The 18,769-nt window shown below is 50.8% G+C and overlaps 2 protein-coding genes across 3 annotated transcripts; both read left to right on the top strand.

The window, feature by feature from the left end:
• Positions 1–256: 256 nt before the first annotated feature.
• On the top strand, positions 257–9,208 carry AP2M1 (adaptor related protein complex 2 subunit mu 1). Its single transcript, XM_017657379.3, has 12 exons — positions 257–396; positions 2,355–2,471; positions 4,279–4,544; positions 5,273–5,355; positions 5,760–5,765; positions 5,967–6,102; positions 6,192–6,333; positions 6,792–6,911; positions 7,017–7,152; positions 7,256–7,353; positions 7,829–7,940; positions 8,616–9,208. The coding sequence occupies exons 2-12, from the start codon at positions 2,398–2,400 to the stop codon at positions 8,748–8,750; spliced, it is 1,308 nt and encodes a 435-aa protein (XP_017512868.1). The 5' UTR covers positions 257–396; positions 2,355–2,397; the 3' UTR covers positions 8,751–9,208.
• Positions 9,209–11,110: 1,902 nt separating this feature from the next.
• Positions 11,111–18,222, top strand: ABCF3 (ATP binding cassette subfamily F member 3). 2 transcript variants are annotated; one of them, XM_017657381.3, is made up of 22 exons: positions 11,111–11,279; positions 11,503–11,650; positions 11,775–11,854; positions 12,343–12,389; positions 12,719–12,816; positions 12,912–13,034; positions 13,192–13,458; positions 13,752–13,832; positions 13,925–13,984; positions 14,081–14,137; positions 14,250–14,272; positions 14,383–14,438; positions 14,553–14,753; positions 14,850–14,926; positions 15,951–15,995; positions 16,077–16,209; positions 16,803–16,891; positions 16,998–17,089; positions 17,309–17,441; positions 17,585–17,672; positions 17,761–17,805; positions 17,890–18,222. In XM_017657381.3, exons 1-22 carry the CDS (start codon positions 11,207–11,209, stop codon positions 17,917–17,919), a joined length of 2,046 nt encoding a protein of 681 aa, XP_017512870.3. In that variant the 5' UTR covers positions 11,111–11,206; the 3' UTR covers positions 17,920–18,222. The 2 variants fall into 2 exon arrangements, with proteins under 2 accessions (XP_017512870.3, XP_017512869.3); XM_017657380.3 differs by having other exon boundaries at positions 11,121–11,279; positions 17,761–18,222.
• Positions 18,223–18,769: the final 547 nt, after the last annotated feature.

Below are 18,769 nucleotides of genomic sequence, written 5' to 3'. Positions count from 1 at the left end.
CAAGACTGCAGTTCCCAGAGTGCTCAGTGGGGAAAATGAAGTGCGTGCAGGGGCGTATGCTGGGACGTGTATTTCGGGAAGGGCTTGATAAGGCCACTACTACCCCTCTCTAAGGCACGCCTAACTCAACCCCTCCCTTCGAAAGTTCTTGAAGGTAATTGGTAGTTGCAGTTTTGTTTAACCCAGAGCGCCAAAAATTGTAGGCGAGAAGGCTGAGGGGTCTGACGGGATTTGTAGTCTGCGCAGGAGGCCGACGCGCACGCGCGACTGAGACTGGGGCGGGGCCCCGGCACTGCGGTGAAAGCCGAGACAGCGGGCAGGCGAGCAGGGGGCGGGCGGACATCTTGGGATCCGAAGAGTGGCCGGGCCGGCTGAGCAGGGGGCCACGGACACCAGGTGAGCTCGGGATCTAGCCTTCCGGAGTGAGGGAGGGTGCCTGCTCCGCTAACCAGCTTTGTCCTTCTCTGCACTGTGCTACGCGGAAAGCTGCCCACACCCGGGAGTGGCCTCAGCCTTGATCCGGGAGAGAGCTGACGGCTGGGCGGGGGCGCCCGGGGCGCGGTTGCAGGACGGGCGGAGAGCGGCGCCCTCCACCTACCCGTCCGGCGCCTCCCTGGAGCAGGAGACCTCCCGGAATCCTCCCAGAGCAGGGACGCCGCGCGGCGCCCGCGCCCTGGGATCTTGACAACCCCCCTACCCCTCAGCACCTCCTCTCTCGCAAGGACAATTCCCCCATCTCCTAGGATAGTAACACCCCCTTGGTCCGCCTCCTTGGGCTGTGACAGGCCTTCCACCACCCCCTCCTCCAGTTGATAACCCGTGGCTCTTCTTACTCAGGCCTGTGAGAGCCTCCGCACTCCGTGGAGTCATCTTTTTCTTCAGTGTCTTCCTCCCCCGCGCAAAAAGCCCCCCCCCCCCATGCTTTTACACCTGAACCCAACAGGTTCCGTCTCATCTTTCTCTTGTTCACCACTGTCAGTCTCTCCCTGCCGTTTTTTCTCTTCACAGCTCTGACCTTTGTCAAACTGGAAACACTCCTCCAGGTGCCCCCGGCCAGCCTTGTTGCTGCTGTGGGCTCACCTGAGTATCCTGCCTGGCTGTTGCTGTTAGTCTTTTCCTCTAACTAAATATTCCATTCCTTGTCTGGGCTCCACCTCTGCTTCTTAGGTGCCCTGAGCTCCCTACCACTTGATACCTCTGAACTTGTTTTTTTGCCCAGGCTCTACCTTCATTTTGCATTTCCTCTCCCAGCGTCTTTGGGAGTGCAGGGTGGGATGTGTCCACCACCTTGAGAGACCTCTCACTGAGTCTGGCAGACCTTGATAACTACAACAATGGGCTTTATTTTCCAGTTTTTGAAAATCTGCTAAACTCCCCACTGTGAAATTAATACCAGGCCAATTCAGGAAATCTATAACTAAATTAACCATTTTTTCCTTTGCAAACAGTCTAAATTAGTTTGACCCAAATAATTTGGATAATTCAACCATTCTGCCTCTTACTTATAGACACTCAGACCAGGAGTGAGTTTTCATGGGCCTGGAATCAACAGAATTTTGGCTGGAAGAATGTCTTAATTTTATAAACTTGCACCCTTTCAACACCCCCCCACCCCCCACACCTTTATTTTTATTTCACTTGGGAGTGGAGAGGGGGGCCTTCCTTTTTTAAAGGGGGTGGTTAAAAGTAACTAATAAGCCAAAAGGGTCATTGAAATGTGTTCCACCAGGGCTGGGGCCTTTCTACTTTGCTCTTGCTGCTTATCTGACTGCCTGGGAGAGGTTAGAAGCACAGTCCTAGTCCCTGTCAGGGCTTCTCTCCTCCCCACACCTTGCACACCCCTTCCTGGAATGTTTAGACTTCTGTGAATTAGGAAGCCAAGGTTCAGGCCCTTCCGCCCCCTGAGACGGGTAGTGGAGCCTGAGAGACTGTATTCCTAAAGCTGTGCCTGGGGGCCCCAGGCCTGAACCGACTAATTCCTACCGCCATTCTTGCTGCCGCAGGCAGGCCTTTGCAGTGACTCATAGGCTAGAGCCTGAGTGAGAGTCTGCACTGGAAGGGGCTGAAAGGGATCCTTGCTGAGCTCAGCGCTGTGGAGAGAGGGAGGGGGCTATTCTCTGGGCTCAGTTCCAGAAAAGGGAGGGTCAAAATGGCCCTGGCAGTTCTCCCTTCCAGTGTGGGATAAACAGGAACTGGAGCTTGGCTAAGGGGAGGGGCATGCCTGGGAGGGCTGCAGTGTCACTTGCTGGAGAGTTGAGTCAGGAAAAAAGCCAAGCCAGTGACCTGCACAGCCCCACGGGGGACATTAGCAGGGGTTCTGAGTCCTTCCCTTGCTCTGCCCCCACCTCTCCTAGGTCTGTTCTCAGAGCGATGGGCCGAGAAGACTGAGCTGCCGCCATGATTGGAGGCTTATTCATCTATAATCACAAGGGGGAGGTGCTCATCTCCCGGGTCTACCGAGATGACATTGGGTGAGTCCCTGCCTGAGCCAGCTCTGTGCCCTCCCAAAACCTTCCTTCCCAGCATGCAGTACTAGGTTCATTCCTACCAGAGGCTTGGCTCTGACAATCCCAACCCCTTGCTGCATCCTGGAAGCTCAGCTAGTACAGCCTGGTTCCCATAGTCCTGCCGGTAATTAGCCTGGCAGCCAGTTGCTGGCCCCCAGGCATGATCTGTGGAATGGCGTAGCCGCCACAGTCTGAGGAACTTGTGCCCTTACTGCCTCCCACTTTCTTAGTGAGAGACCTGGTTGCTAGTGATGAGTGCTTTTGCCTGGGCAAATTGATTTCTCCTTTGAGAAGGAAGATCTGTGTCCAGTGGGTAGAGTTAGTGGCCAAGCTGGAGGTTCCAGTCCATCTAAGTCTTGCTCTCAGAAGCCCTTCTTAAGGTGTGAGCCTTCACTGGATTTTCTTGAAAGCCTCTCCAGGCTACTAAATCCTTTCCCATTCCCTTTCTCAGAAGGAGGCAGGCTGCTAGCCCTGCTTTTTTCAGTTCCTCTGGGTCCTTTCTGGAGGAGAGTTTGTGAGGAAGCCTGAGGCACTCCAGGTCCCTGAGGGAAGGGCAGGGAGGTCATGCTGCCCTTTTTGGCCTATCGGAGTAGACCTGGAATAGCTCCTCATTTGGCTTCCTCAGACTTTAACTGGGAGGCACAGCCTTACATCTCATTCTGCCCCACCCTGCATGCCATTGTTCTCTCCTGACTGAGGGGACTTGTCCTCAGCAGGTCTGATGAGATTAGGCTCCCCTGATTCAGGCTGCTTTCCTCCCTCAAAGAGCTTAGCACAGACAGTCATAAAATGGGCTTGCCCCCCTGCCCTAGCTCCTTGGCTCCCTGGCTAACAGTCTGGTCTGGCCTCTGTGGCTCTTTGTCCTTTGGCTGGTGTGGGGCATGAGCTAGAGTTGTGGCAACACCTGGCTTTCCTGAACCCTGGATGGCTACACTGACCAGCACCCCCTTCTGCCCTGGATGGACCTGGCTAAGCCAAGGTCAGGGCATGTGCCATCCTGCATGCCTTGTCTCGTTTGTTGTTGCTTATTTGCTTCCACCTCATGGTGTGTGTTGCTCACCCCAGTGTGTTGTGTGTCTAACCCTCTCTCTCTGCCGTCACTCTCCTCTTCTTGCTGGCGTCATTTCTCTCATCCCATCTCATTGGCTGCTGTAGTAATAGGTAAGCGGCCTGTCAAGCTGCCGCCCAGGCACAAGTGGGTGGGGGGCCCTGCCCCCCATCATTATTTTCTTCATCCTTTTTCATTCCCTAAATTTGCCCTGGAACCAGATCCTGAACAAGAATAATGGGTGGCCCACCTCCATGGCCTCAGTAGACTAGAGCCTTCTCTGAAGTCATGCTGGCTTTGTATAATTTCTGGAAGAGCCAACCTTCACCACCAGTGAAACCACTAGTGGGAAAACTGGAGAAGAAGCAGGGTCTCTTTCTCATCCAGACCTAAAGCTTATTGAGAAGCTAGAGAGGTGGCAGATAGAAAATTGGCGCCAAGTCTGGGAGTCAGGAACATACCTCCCTAAACCTGATGGACCTCACTTTATTAAGGTCGCATCTGTCCTCCTATCATTGCCACTTGATTTCCCTGCTTCTCAGGGACTTCTTCTCATGCTCCCACTGGGAGTCAAAAGGGCACCACTCCAGTGGTTTAGGCATTGGCTTTAGAATACATGTCAGACTTCAGCAGTGAAGGCGGGGACTGTTAGCAGCTGTGGCTGGGCCCTGTGGAGTGAGGTTGCCTTGGTGCTGAGCAGCCCCTGTTCCCCTTTTCCCTCAGGAGGAATGCAGTGGATGCCTTCCGGGTCAATGTCATCCACGCCCGGCAACAAGTACGCAGCCCCGTCACCAACATTGCTCGCACCAGTTTCTTTCATGTTAAGCGTTCCAACATCTGGCTGGCAGCTGTCACCAAGCAGAATGTCAATGCTGCCATGGTCTTCGAATTCCTTTATAAGATGTGTGACGTGATGGCTGCCTACTTTGGCAAGATCAGTGAGGAGAACATCAAGAACAATTTTGTGCTCATATATGAGCTGCTGGATGGTGAGGCTGGTGGGGCAGTGGGCCTAGGGTGGGGCTGAACCTGATGGGGCCTGGTCTGGAGATGAGAGCAGGTTCAGTGCTCTCTGAACTTTCTTTCCTGACTATGTGATCTTTTGAGCCCTGGGGCCAGTTCAAATCCAGATCTAAATTTAGGAGGCTCTGAAGTGGAACACAGAAATAGGCTAGTAAGTGGATGTGGTGGAAGACCAGAAGGACTTTTCTTGGAGCTGGGAACTTGACTCACATTTGGCAGCTGGGCCTTCTGCAGTTAAACATGTTTCAGCCTCTTTCCATTGTGGTTTGGGCCTTAGTTCACTAACTGTCTTCCCCACTTTTCCATCTCAACAGCTGTCTTAGATCCTAAAGGAGGATGAGATGTCATAGGCCCCTGGAGGGCATTATCTCTGGTTCTCTGTAGGGTGTGACTTAAGTGAACAGAGTCCTTCCGCCTCCCATACCTATTTTCTATGGGCTCAGGCTTCTTGACCTCTCACCCACTGGTCATGTGACTTCCTGCTGATATTCTCTATTTGAAAAAAAAATGACATTTTAACTGTTTTCTTATGAAGCACAAATCCTAGAGTAAATACCACAAAGCTAGACTTTGCTGCAGATGGTCCCACGCTCTTCCAGAGCCAGAGGGCCAGACATGTCTAAACCAAGGGAGGGATTGGAACGAAGGAGTCTTCAGTTTTTTCCAGGGGTTGATGGTTCCCTTCCTTTTGCAGAGATCCTGGACTTTGGCTACCCACAGAACTCAGAGACAGGCGCGCTGAAAACCTTTATCACCCAGCAGGGTATCAAGAGCCAGGTACCTGAATTGTACAGCTACTGTCAGGGTGGCGCCTGACCTCTCTTCATCCCATATTGCCCCTGATCCTTGTCCTAGCTGACTCATGAGCTCGCCTTTGACAGGAAGTACTGGCCTGAGCCTTCTGCCATGACTGCAGGCCAGTTTTGCTTTGTGTGCCCTCACCCATCTTAGGAGCAGCCGACTCAGCATCTCGGTTACTGGGAATACAGCTCAAGCAGTTTCCTTCTGCACTGGGGGGAGGGGAGTATGGGCTGCTCTGGAGGCCTGGTGTTCCTTGGGAGGGGAAAGCTTGGACTTTCCTCTAGAATCCAGGCCTCATAGCCTCCTTCTTTTCTGCCTTTTTCCCATATGCACTCCCCTGCTGTTTCCTGTGGGCACCACATTGGCCCTGTGGCCTCCAGCATCAGGTAAGCTGTTTCCTCAGCTTCCGCCCTTGCAGCTTTGCTCCATTTTCTCCAGGCCTTGCCCCATAGGGCTTGTAGGGGAAAATGGGTTACAGGGTAGTAACTAGGAGGGAGGGAGGATGAGGGTGGAATGGGATAGAGACAAGGGTAATTGAAGGCAGAGTGGAGTGAGGCCATTGCTTTTTGTCTCTTTCCCCCATATAGACAAAAGAAGAGCAATCCCAGATCACCAGCCAGGTGACTGGGCAGATCGGCTGGCGGCGGGAGGGCATCAAGTATCGCCGGAATGAGCTCTTCCTGGATGTACTGGAGAGTGTGAACCTCCTTATGTCCCCACAGGGTGAGGCCCCGCTCATGATGAAGCCCGAGGGGGACGGGGCAGGATTCTGGTCCTGACTCAGGCATTTCTGTTTATTTGTCTATTACCAGGGCAGGTGTTGAGCGCCCATGTGTCAGGCCGAGTGGTGATGAAGAGCTACCTGAGTGGCATGCCTGAGTGCAAGTTCGGGATGAATGACAAGATTGTCATTGAGAAGCAGGGCAAAGGCACAGCTGATGAAACAAGCAAGAGGTGCCAGAGGCAGGGGAGCTGATGGGAGAGGGTGGACCTTGGAGGGCTGCATGGGGCCTGGTGAATAACAAGTTTCTTTTGGATGTCATTTCTGCAGTAATGCAAACTTCCTCTTTCCTGGCTTGGTTGGTTGCTCTAGGCATCTGTGCTTAAGAGAGATGAGGGGATTGTCCCTCATTAAGAGAGTAAACCCTTTTGTTTGGTCCCCAGGACCAAGGCTCTTCTGTCCATATTGATGGCCTCTGCCCCTGAAACCTCTGGGTCACAAGCAGCAGCAAAGCTCCCACTCATCCCTAACTCGGGGACAGAGATCCCCTAAATCAGAAAGCTGCATTCTGGCAGCTTCTCATAGTGCATAGTGCAAGCCTTGCCCAGGTTCTGCCGCCTTTAGGGATGGGATAGTCTCCCAGCCCGCCTTTCTTCTGTACCAATGAGGAGACTTCTGCCCCTGCTTTCAGCGGGAAGCAATCAATTGCTATCGATGACTGCACCTTCCACCAGTGTGTGCGACTCAGCAAGTTTGACTCTGAACGCAGCATCAGCTTCATCCCACCAGATGGAGAGTTTGAGCTCATGAGGTACCTGCCGTTGGTGTGTGAGGAGGTAGGGGGTGCTACTGGCAGAGGGGGGGCAGAGGGAGAAGTACAGGCTCTGCTGTGCTAACCTTGCTCCTACCCCTTAAGGTATCGTACCACCAAGGACATCATCCTTCCTTTCCGAGTGATCCCGCTAGTGCGGGAAGTGGGACGCACAAAGCTGGAGGTCAAGGTGGTCATCAAATCCAACTTCAAGCCCTCCCTATTGGCTCAGAAGATTGAGGTGAGGACAGAGGACTTGGGTAGGACGAAGCACTTGTCTCCAAGAATAAAGGCAGCTGATGTCAGGGCTTGACAGAGCTTCCTGACAAGTGTGTCACTTCTAGGTGAGGATCCCAACCCCACTGAACACAAGTGGGGTACAGGTGATCTGCATGAAGGGGAAGGCCAAGTACAAGGCCAGCGAGAACGCCATCGTGTGGAAGTGAGTCCTTCATGAGGCCACAGCAGGGCTCAAGATCCCTTGGTGTACCCTTTTAAGTTTTACTTCTCTCATCTGAGGGTGTGTGTGCTGCAGGGGCGGGGGTGCCTGTGTACTTTTCCAGAAGCCTCTGTGCTGTCACCCCTTAACACCTCTGTGTGAGTGTGCACATGCCTGCATTTGGACACATGCATTTATCAAGATGCTTTAACGCTTCCCCATTTGCCCGTGTAATAGCTCTGTGAAGTAGAGAGCATGGCCATGCATCTAAGCATCAGAAATAGCAGCCTATGGGACCAAAGCAATAGCAGACCCAAAGTTCCACAGACACTGGCTATCAGAGTCTTCACCACATTTCCTTGTCCTAGCACCTCCCACAAGCTACTGGGTTTTCTTCCCCAACCCCACAAAGGGGCAAACCTCCATTTGAAACTCCTCCAAACTATCAGGGGACTTGCCCATGCCCCTGTGTTTTCAGGATCAAGCGCATGGCCGGCATGAAGGAATCGCAGATCAGTGCAGAGATTGAGCTGCTGCCGACCAACGACAAGAAGAAATGGGCTCGACCCCCGATTTCCATGAACTTTGAGGTATGGCAGAGGAGGGTCCTAACAGCACATTCCTAACAGCAGGGTGTGCTAGGAAATATCTTCAAGATCACTCACTTCCATCTCTGTACCATACCACCTGCAGCTGAGGAAGATGAGGCCTAGGGAGGAGAAGTGACTAATTCATTGACCCATTTCTTTGCCCTTTAAGCCTCTTACTAGAAATTGCTGTTCACTGACAAAAATCTTTGGGTCCTTTGGCTTACCGTAAAACAATTCTTTGGAAAAATTTAGATTGCTTGAATGCCAGATGAGATACAAGGTTTACTTATGGACAGAAAAATGGGCTGACCTTTGCTTTGTGCACATTAGACATGTAATTTTCTCCACCTATTTTAAAGTCCATAATATTCAGCAGCATAAGTATGTTCTAAGGCAGATCTTTGGTTGCTGCATCCTGCTGATAAAAGGAATGGATTTAAGTTATCACAGGATGGGCTGTCTTCAACCCAAGTGATTGCTAGTTATTCTTGGATATGCTTTCCGGTTTAGTAAACTCTTAGAGGACCCCTCACTACCCCTGTGTCCCCGAGCTGTTTCTAGGATCCAATTGTTCAAACACTTAGAGATGAAGTAGGGCAGGACTGCAGGACTTCCCAGAGGAGAACAGCTATGAGAGGAATACCACATTCCTAACTGCAGTTGTCCCTTGCCCAGGTGCCATTTGCGCCCTCTGGCCTCAAAGTGCGCTACTTGAAGGTGTTTGAACCGAAGCTGAACTACAGCGACCATGATGTCATCAAATGGGTGCGCTACATTGGCCGCAGTGGCATTTATGAGACTCGCTGCTAGCTGCCTAGTGGTAGCTGGCCCACCTCCCCACCCACCTTCTTCCAGTTCTGGGTGCCCCCGGCCACCACACATCAGTGTCTCCTCCCTCCTGCTTTGCTGCCTTCCCTTCACACCAGCCCCTGCGTCTAGGTCTGGACCAACCACATCAAAAGTGGGACTGGTGGAGCGGTCCCTGGGCTCCATGTGTGGTTTCTAGGGCTCCTGTTCCTCCATCCATCTGCTGTGGCCCAATGCCAGGCTGTGAGTTCTGTGACCAAAGCTGGGTGGGCACCCTCTCCTCTCCCCTGTGGCCATATCTCTGGAGTGGGAGGGTTGGCTGCCCCTCACCTCGGAGCTCCCCCAAAGGCCAGTAACGGATCCCTGGCCCTCAGTCCCTACTCTGCTTTGGGATAGTGTGAGCTTCATTTTGTACACATGTGACTTTGTCCAGTTATAAACCCAATAAACTGTAGAGTGGAGTTGTTGGCTAAGTGTTGATGTGGTAGCTATGTGGAGATGGAAGCTGGTGTGACTGCTTTTCCCATCTCTTACACTGCCTGCTTTGAGTGGAATTTTCTATATTGAACTCTCAAAGTTCTTCCCTTGTCAGCCTGAATTGTTACGCCCTTCTAGTTCCATCCAAGCCTTTATCCTGACTGGTGTTAGCCCCAGGTTTCCAGTCTCCTTTAAGAAGAAAACAGCCTCAAGGGCAAGCAGCTCCGTTTCTCTGAGGGGAATTAGTCTTTCCCTAATTCACACACATACACACACACACACACACCCTTTTCAGGCAGTTATTTTCTAATTAGCAGAGATTAAGCCAGGTTTACATTTGGTCTTTCACAGACATCCTGAGAAACTGAGTGACCTCTTCTGTCCTCTTCCCAATTGCTCAGGCTTTTTAAACCTTGGTGGATGGGTAGTAAAAGGAAAGATTTGACTCTCCCCAGGCTTCTTGCAAAATTACTCTCCTCTGTACCTCCCCCTCTCCAAAAAATCATGTGCCGAGCTAGTCCCTGAGGGAACTATTCCATATTCTACTGTTCTGTTGAAGCAGATAAAGAGCACATTTGCCCTCACCAATTTTCCTTTGGTTGGTTTCAGCTGTTTTAAACCTAAAAAAAAACTAGAGAAAATTTCAAATATGAGCAGAAGTAGCAAATATAATGAACCTTCATGTCTCATCATACTTCAACAATTATCAGCTCATGGCCAATTCCTTAATACCACATCCAATCTGTGTTCACACTTATATCAAGTATCCTGTAAAATTTCTTACAACTTGAATTTGGATCCAAACAAGGTCCATTGGTGAATGCTTCTTAAATCTAATAAACCACAAGTTCTCCCTCAGTTCTTGCAATGTTATTGAAGAAGTCAGATAGTTCTGTAGTTTCCCCTAGATTTCCTCTCTTTGTATTTCCTATAAAGTGGTTATTAGATCTAGAGCCTTAATGAAGTTTATTTTAAATGTCGGGATTGATTCCTCACGACAAAGGATGAGTGGTTAATGATATAATTTTAGGTGACAGTTTTAAAAGAGGGTTGGAAGAATATTCATGTTGAATGTAAAGGAACGCATCATTTTGGGGAAATTCCTAACTCCCACCTGAGGGACTCCGTGAAAGGAAATAGCCTTTTGAAGTCATTGGCTGAGATTCAGGGTGCAGAGAAATCTGCTTTGGGTGTAGGTAGGGAATAAATACCTATGAATTTACACTGGCCATGTTGTCCATCTGGTTATCTTGCCCTTCCTGTGGTGAGTGAGCTTGTGCCCTGGGGTGGTGGAAGGACTGAATGGGCATAATTCGCATAGATCAGCAGAGCTGTCAAGTGTGAAAGGACTAAGTGTCGGTCGCGGGCGGGCTGCCCACCAGGCTGAGGCAAGAAGTCTTTAGGGTCGGGATCGCAACAAACCTTGCGGCCGCTTGAAACTGTGCAGGAGCTCCTGAGGGCTCAAGGACAAGCGTGAGTCAGCAAAGCTCCCAGCGGAGTCCAAAATGGACCCAAATGGAGAACTGCAGACGCGTCTCAAGGGAGCGCATAGAATCTAGCAAGGCTATTGTGTATTATCAATCGCCTTGCTCTCCGGAGGCTCCCACCCGCCAGGCCATCGGTGTCTAGGTGTCTAGCGCCGAGATAAGCCGCGAGTTCCCCAGCACCCCGCCCCTGCTCTTTCCCATTTCTCCACCTCCCAGAAGGCGGCGAGAACCGCACATGTGGCTAATTTTTCAGCGGAAAAGGCGTTGCGCAAGCGTATAGAGAGCGGCTCGGGCGTAGACTCTATGAGTGGCGCTTGCGCAGGGGCCCGCCAGCCGCGTTCTTCCTGCCTTCCAGGTCTCGCGTACTCTGCGCCTTTCTTACGTCACCACTACGCATGCGCTTCTGAAGTAAGGACGATCTTTCGGGGGGCGTGCAGGAGGCGGGGCTTGGCTGAGGTTTCACAGAGTCTGCGCGGACGGTAGCTTGACTGGAACATGGCGACCTGCGCTGAGATCCTGCGGAGCGAGTTCCCCGAAATTGACGGACAGGTCTTCGACTACGTGACGGGTGAGCTGAACCGAATCAACGTGCTGGGGAGGCCAAAGTGGAAGTCAGGGGGGAAGACTGAGGGAGAGCAGTATCGGTGACCGCTTCTAGGTTTCTACTTTGCGTGACCTCTTGCCCGAGGGCCGGTTGGCTCTGGAGCCCGGACTGGTGCCGCGTGGGGACTAACGTTGCTTGTATGTTCACCCTTCCCGCTATCTGCCATGTTCTGCCACGCCCGGCCCAGGCGTCTTGCACAGCGGCAGCGCGGACTTCGAGTCAGTGGATGATCTAGTGGAAGCTGTGGGGGAACTGTTGCAAGAAGTGTCCGGGGACAGCAAGGATGACGCGGGCATCAGGGCCGTGTGCCAGCGCATGTACAACACTCTGCGCCTGTACGTGCCAGGGCCGGGGGATTCGGGGTGGCTATATGAGGGCGGACCGTCGGGAGACAAGACGTGACGGAAGAAGAGTCGAGGCCGTAGTCCTAACTTTGTGTTTTGTATTCCTGCCCTCAAGGGCTGAGCCACAGACCCAGGGAAACAGCCAAGTGCTACTAGACGCCCCTATCCAGTTGTCAAAGATAACAGAAAACTACGGTGAGAATGAGGGAAGACTGAATTAGCTACCCTCTGTCCTTTTCTCAGCCACCATCCCCCAAGCCACCTGTCCCCTGGGGCTGAGCACTCGTCTGGTACCTCTTTTCCATAGGACAAGGTTGTAAAGCTAGTTGATGTCTTGAGGGCAAAAGAGGCCATTTATGAAGGGAGTAGGGTTGGAGAGTTCTCCAAGCTCTTGGATATGGTAGGAAGTGTATGGGCCTTGGAGCTGGACCGACATGATTTCACACCCACGGTTTGCAACTTAACCAACAGCATGGTATTTTAAGAGTTGCTTATCTGCCCCATATTCTGTATCCTTAATATAGGAGGTTTTGTTTTGCTGTGCTTCTGAAGTGCTGGGAGGATGATAGCTATTGGGAAACTTTCTTTTAAATGTCTGTCTGTATCTGCTAAATATTAATCACTCAAAATGTTAGTTTCCCTTCCCTCAGGGAGAAGGTGACTGCTTTTCTTATCGCTTACAGAATGTGGCACCAAACTTCCAGGACTGCTAAAGAGAGAACAGTGCTCGGTGAGAGGAAGAGAAGGAAAAGGAGGGAGCTATGTCTGTGGTGGGGGCAGAAATTGACCGTACATATTGTATCATTCTGGGGCATTTCTGATTGTATCTTTCCCTGAGTCTTTGATTTAGTATCCTTAGATGGGTAAATTGAGAGAGTTAACTTAATGTGTGGAAGTCCTTTCTGAGCCTACATTTTAAGAGTTGCTCATCTGCCCCATATTCTGTATCCTTAATATAGGAGGTTTTGTTTTGCTTTGCTTCTGAAGTACTGGGAGGATGATAGCTATTGGGAGACTTTCTTTTAAATGTCTGTGAAATGGTTGTGTTTGGACTCTTAGACAGTGAACGCAAAGAAGCTCGAGAAGGCTGAGGCTCGTCTGAAGGCAAAGCAGGAGAAGCGCTCAGAGAAAGACACACTCAAGACCAGCAATCCTCTGTGAGTTTAGCAAGAAAGGCTGGAAAGAGAGCCATCTCTACTGGGATGGAAGGGTGGTTGGAAGTGCTAAAGCCATCCATTTCTCCTTTTAAAAGTGTCTTGGAAGAAGCATCGGCCAGCCAAGCAGGCAGCAGAAAGGAGAGTCGGTTGGAATCATCTGGCAAGAACAAATCATATGACGTGCGAATTGAGAACTTTGATGTGTCTTTCGGTGATAGGTGAGGGAATGGCAGAGAGGAGTGACATTTTTCTTTTTCCAGTTAAAGGAGAATTTGAAGAGATGAAATGGGGATGAAGATAATGTTAGGTTTCTGTTGTGAAACTTGCTGTGCATCTATCTCTAGAGTACCCTTTGTCTTCCTACTCTCACTGCAGAGTACTTCTGACTGGAGCAGATGTGAACCTGGCCTGGGGCCGTCGCTACGGACTGGTGGGTCGGAATGGACTGGGGAAGACAACACTGCTGAAGATGCTGGCCACCCGGAGCCTGCGGGTTCCATCCCACATTTCCCTGCTGCATGTAGAGCAGGAGGTTGCTGGAGATGACACCCCTGCCTTGCAGAGTGTGCTGGAGAGTGACACAGTGCGAGAGAACCTCCTGCGGCAGGAGCAGCAGTTCAGCGCCCAAATTGCTGCTGGCAGGTGAGGATTCCTGCTGGAGAATAACGCAGCAGCTGTCCTCCCCAGGTTGCCGGCCATACTGTCACAGTCCATAATTTGCATGCCTATCATCATAAGCAGCAGAGCTTAGAACTTGGCACTGTAGGCTGTAAAGTCCTTGTTCCTTCCACTGTGCCCACTACCCTCACTGTGTTCTTCTCCTGTCCCAGCAGCAAGGCAGCCAGTAGCCTGCTTTCCAAGTGCATAGGGTGCAGGATATTCCTCTAGACCACCTCCACTCAGGCTGATTACTCTTCTTCCCCTTCCAATCTCAGGGCTGAGGGCTCAGAAGCTGCACAGCTGGCAGAAATCTATGCCAAGTTGGAGGAGATTGAGGCTGATAAGGCACCTGCCAGGTATTTAAAATTCCCCTTCCATCCATATTTCACCTTTCCTTCTGTTACCTGTTCCAACTGTTTACAAGTGGATTCATTTCCTTCACTCCTAGGGCATCAGTCATTCTTGCTGGGCTTGGCTTTACCCCTAAAATGCAGCAGCAGCCCACCCGGTGAGTGACACTTGCCATTCTTGGCTCCAAACACTGTTGGCTGTGCCCTTGCCTTCCCTGGTGAGCACCCACCTCTGATGTGGCTCTGTTCTTTAGGGAGTTCTCAGGTGGCTGGAGGATGAGACTGGCCCTGGCCCGGGCCCTGTTTGCTAGGTGAGTCCCCTGGGATTTTATGGATACTGTGGAGGATGGGCCTTAGCTCTCTTGAGAGGTGGCAACCAGTTGTTGAATAAAATCTCAAGCCTTGCATTCTTTTTCTCCATAGGCCAGATCTTCTGCTGTTAGATGGTGAGTTTGAAATGGTGCGCCTTGACTTTGGGGTGGAGAAGGGTGGCAGCATCTAAGTTCCTGGTTCTCCAGCCCTTCAATCCCAATTGTGTTCTCTCCCACTTTTCCAGAACCCACGAACATGCTGGATGTAAGGGCCATCCTGTGGCTGGAAAATTACCTGCAGGTGAGTGCTTAGAGATGCTGGAGTAGGTCTGAGGAAGGTCTGCCTCCAAGACACCTGGGGGACTGGGAGTTGACTGCCCTCCCAAACCAGGCCTGCCATCCTATGACCCCTCAGACATGGCCCTCTACAATCCTGGTCGTCTCCCACGACCGCAACTTCCTGAATGCCATAGCCACAGACATCATCCACCTGCACAGCCAGCGGCTAGATGGCTACCGGGGGGACTTTGAGACCTTCATCAAGAGCAAGCAGGAGCGGCTACTCAACCAGCAACGTGAATATGAGGCACAGCAGCAGTACCGCCAGCATATCCAGGTGTGGGGCCAGACAGGGCTGGGAGCCCCATCCCCTGGCTATTAGAGTTTCTGGGATGAGGGAGCCTAACCACTGCTTATACACCTCCACCTGCAGGTTTTCATTGACCGGTTTCGCTATAATGCCAATAGAGCCTCTCAAGTACAGAGTAAACTCAAGATGCTGGAGAAGCTGTGAGTACAGTGTCCTTGACTAGACCATGACTCCTGTTCTCTTCATTTCTTCCCTCATTTTGCAGGCTCCCCCTTGCCCTTCCATTCTAGGTCTCACCTTACCTAGAAGTCAAGGAAGCAGAGTACTCTATACTGCTCTTAGAGTGTTGATCTTGCCCTAGGGAACCATTAATCTACTTTCTGTCTCTATATATTTGCTTACTCTGGACATTCCACACAAGTGGAATCCTAAAATGTGACCTTTTGTGTCTGGCTTCTTTTACTTAGCATAATGTTATTGAGGTTCACCCATGTTGTAGCATGTATCAGCTTATTCCTTTTTATAGACAGGTAATATTCCATTGTGTCGCTACACCACATTTTGTTTATTGATTCATCAGTTGGCAGACATTTGGATTGTTTCCTTTTTTGGCTTTTATGAATAATGCTGCTGTGAATATTTGTGTACAATTTTTTATGTGGACATACATTTTCTGTTCTCTTGGATACATGCCTAGGAGTGGAATTGCTGAGTTATGTGGCAGTTCTGTGTTTAACTTTGTGAGGAACTGCCAGACTGTTTTCCAAAGCAGTAGAAACGAAGGTTCTAATTTCTCCACATCCCTGTCAACACTTATTAACACTTATTATCTGTCTTTTTAACTTCAGCTATGCTAGTGGGTGTGAAGTGATATTTCATTGTGGTTTTTATTTGCTTTTCCTTGCTAACTAGTGATATTGAGCTTTGAGAGTTTAATCTTGAAGCAACCTTCCTAGAGGTGCTAGTGGTAGGGGAGTCTAAAATCATAAGCCTTAGGATTTTGTGACATTGAAACATATATTAACTGGGAAAACAAAAAACTACAGAAAGTATAGTCCTATTTTTCCAGCATATAGTGAACTAGGAGAAAATGCTCGTATCTGGGTGGTAAGAGCCCAAGTTTTTTCTGAATTTTCCCTGAGTATATATTCCTTGTGTGATAAGAATAAATACCATTGTTATTTTTTAAAGTCATAAATCTAGTTCACTCCCCTCTCTCCTCAGACCAGAGCTGAAACCCGTGGACAAGGAATTAGAGATAGTGATGAAGTGAGTGCTGGGCAGTTGGGGGCTGGTGGGGAAGCTCTTGTTTTTGGCTGCTCCCATGCTCCTCACCCCTAACTCTTGCAGGTTTCCTGATGGGTTTGAGAAGTTCTCACCGCCAGTTCTACAACTAGATGAGGTGGATTTCTACTATGATCCTAGGCATGTCATCTTCAGCCGTCTCTCCGTCTCTGCTGATCTCGAGTCTCGCATCTGTGTGGTATGGTGGCTGTTTCTCTGTTCTGTGAGCTGGGACTCTCCCACCTCAATATGTGGTGTGGATTGACCCAGATCCTCGGGCTGCAAAGGGAAGAGGTCCACAGGAACAGGAGTTCAGGGCCTGGGCCAGGAACCTGCTATTCTTAGACTAGCCTCCATCCTCCAGCATCACAGGCCACCATGAAAAGCCTGGCCTACAGTATTTCATCAATACTTAGAGCAGGACTTATCTTACTGAACTCAGCTCTGAGTTTTCTCAAACCATGAAACACAGAAGAGAGAGCATGGACTTCATGGTCAGACTTCAGATCCCGACTGTCATTTCTTAACTTGGTTATCAAACAGTTTCTTCATTTTCAAAATAGAAATAACATCTACCTCCTTGGCTAGTGGAAGAATTAAATCCCTTGCACTTGATAGGTACCAGGTATTCATCCCCTTTATATCTTTACTAGTTCCTTCATTTGTGTCTGTAATTCTTTAAAAATATTTTTTAGTTGTTCAAAGAGTTTATGGGACTCCCCAGAACTCATCCTTTCCCTTCTGTGCCCTACACTTGTACACTCATTAGCATCCTTGTGTTTCTTCATACAGGTTGGGGAGAATGGGGCTGGGAAGTCTACCATGCTGAAGCTGCTTATGGGCAACCTGGCACCTGTTCGGGGCATCAGACATGCTCATAGGTAAAGCAACTCCCTTCAGTCCCCAGCTGCTCACGTCCTGCGGCTGCACCACTTTGTTGTGGTCATTGCCTTCCACCCCCCTTTCCCACCTTCGTTTCTGCTGTAGGAATCTGAAGATTGGCTATTTCAGCCAGCACCATGTGGAGCAGCTAGACCTGAATGTCAGTGCTGTGGAACTGCTGGCGCACAGGTTTCCTGGTGTGTTAGGGATTGGAGTTGAGGAAAGAAGGCCAGAGCTGATCCGTGCAGCCAGGCCTACCTTGATGGTGGGGGGCTGCTGAGGAACTGAAGAAATTAGTAAAAAAAAATGGAGGCAGTATGTATAAGGACATGAGCCTTTGGAAGTGGGGCTGTGTGGGAGGGTGAAGGGAGGGAGTTGAGCCAAGAACCCAGGTGACCAGGTGGGGCCTATTCCAGGACGGCCTGAGGAGGAGTATCGTCACCAGTTGGGTCGGTATGGCATCTCGGGAGAGCTGGCCATGCGCCCTGTTGCCAGCCTGTCCGGGGGCCAGAAGAGCCGGGTAGCCTTTGCTCAGATGACCATGCCCTGGTGAGGACTCATTTTCTAGAGCTCTTGCCCTCCCTTACCTCCTCTTGCCCAGTAGAAAAATGATTCTCTTGTCTTCATTATCAGAGGAGTTCATTTTCTCCTGCCCCCCATAACTGCCCACCTTCCTGGGTTCTGCCTTCCAGCCCCAACTTCTACATTCTGGATGAACCCACAAACCACCTTGATATGGAGACGATCGAGGCCCTGGGCCGTGCGCTCAACAGTTTCAGGGTGAGTATGCCTTTACACTGCCCACTCATCCACAGGCTTCATGGCCCTTAGGGTCCCCTTGAATGCCCCCTGGTTTGCTGTCTTTCAGGGCGGTGTGATTCTGGTGTCCCACGATGAGCGCTTCATCCGGCTGGTATGCCGAGAGTTGTGGGTGTGCGAAGGAGGTGGCGTCACCCGGGTCGAGGGGGGCTTTGACCAGTACCGTGCCCTTCTCCAGGACCAGTTCCGCCGGGAGGGCTTCCTCTAGGATCACCGGGCTGAGAGGACTGTGCCCAGGACATGGACTGGTCTCAGAGCCCTGGGCCACCACATAGGCAACCATCTCTAGGCCACGGACGTCCCCTGACTTTGGGGACAGCCTTATTCCCAAAATCTCCTTTTGACAGGAGCATCCTCTGCACAACCCAGGGAGCCCCATCTAAGGACCTGTAAGGACTTGTCTTCCAAGGGGAAGGGGTGGGGAGTGCCCTGTGGGGTTATAGATACCCCCACTGCCCCAGCTTTGACTGGGCTCCAAGCGGCTGCTGTGTAAATTAAATCTCCCCCTGCATCTCTTTTGCCTCATCTCTGCTGCTCCCTGGCAGGGCTATAGTGTTTGCCACTGTTAAGAGTTGTGGGCCCTCTGATGCAATGTTTTCCTGTGACTCCTGCATCAGTCACATGGAGGAGGCCATGGCAGCATCAATCTTGTCCCAGGTAGGAGATGTCTTTGAGGTTGCTGGGGCTTGGAGGTTATCTGCCCATCCTTGCAGTGGGCTGAGCTGGTGGAATAAAGGGCAGTGGTGCTGTTCACTATAGCCTGGGCTCAGCCTCAGCTGCAGGGGTCTTGGGTTCTATGCTCTCAGCCCCATTGCTTGGGAGAGTGAACTGATTCTGTAACCTGGCCTCAAACATGGTTTGCCAACTCCTTTCTCTAGTGGTCTCTTGTCCAGGCTCATCCTGTTTCTCTGATCTGACTCTCAGATGGAGCTGAGGAGAAACCAAGAAATTTACTCATGTTCCCATTTTGTTTGGGTGGTTTTTTTCTTTATTTTTCGTCTAACCATGTAGAAGAGCCCTGGGAAGTAGGGAATTGAGAATGGGATCTAATGGGAAGA

Source organism: Manis javanica, chromosome 3 (assembly GCF_040802235.1).
Source record: "Manis javanica isolate MJ-LG chromosome 3, MJ_LKY, whole genome shotgun sequence".
NCBI classification, from domain to species: Eukaryota; Metazoa; Chordata; class Mammalia; order Pholidota; family Manidae; genus Manis; species Manis javanica.
The sequence above is the reverse complement of the archived record's forward strand: the minus strand, read 5'-3'. Positions and strand labels throughout refer to the sequence as shown.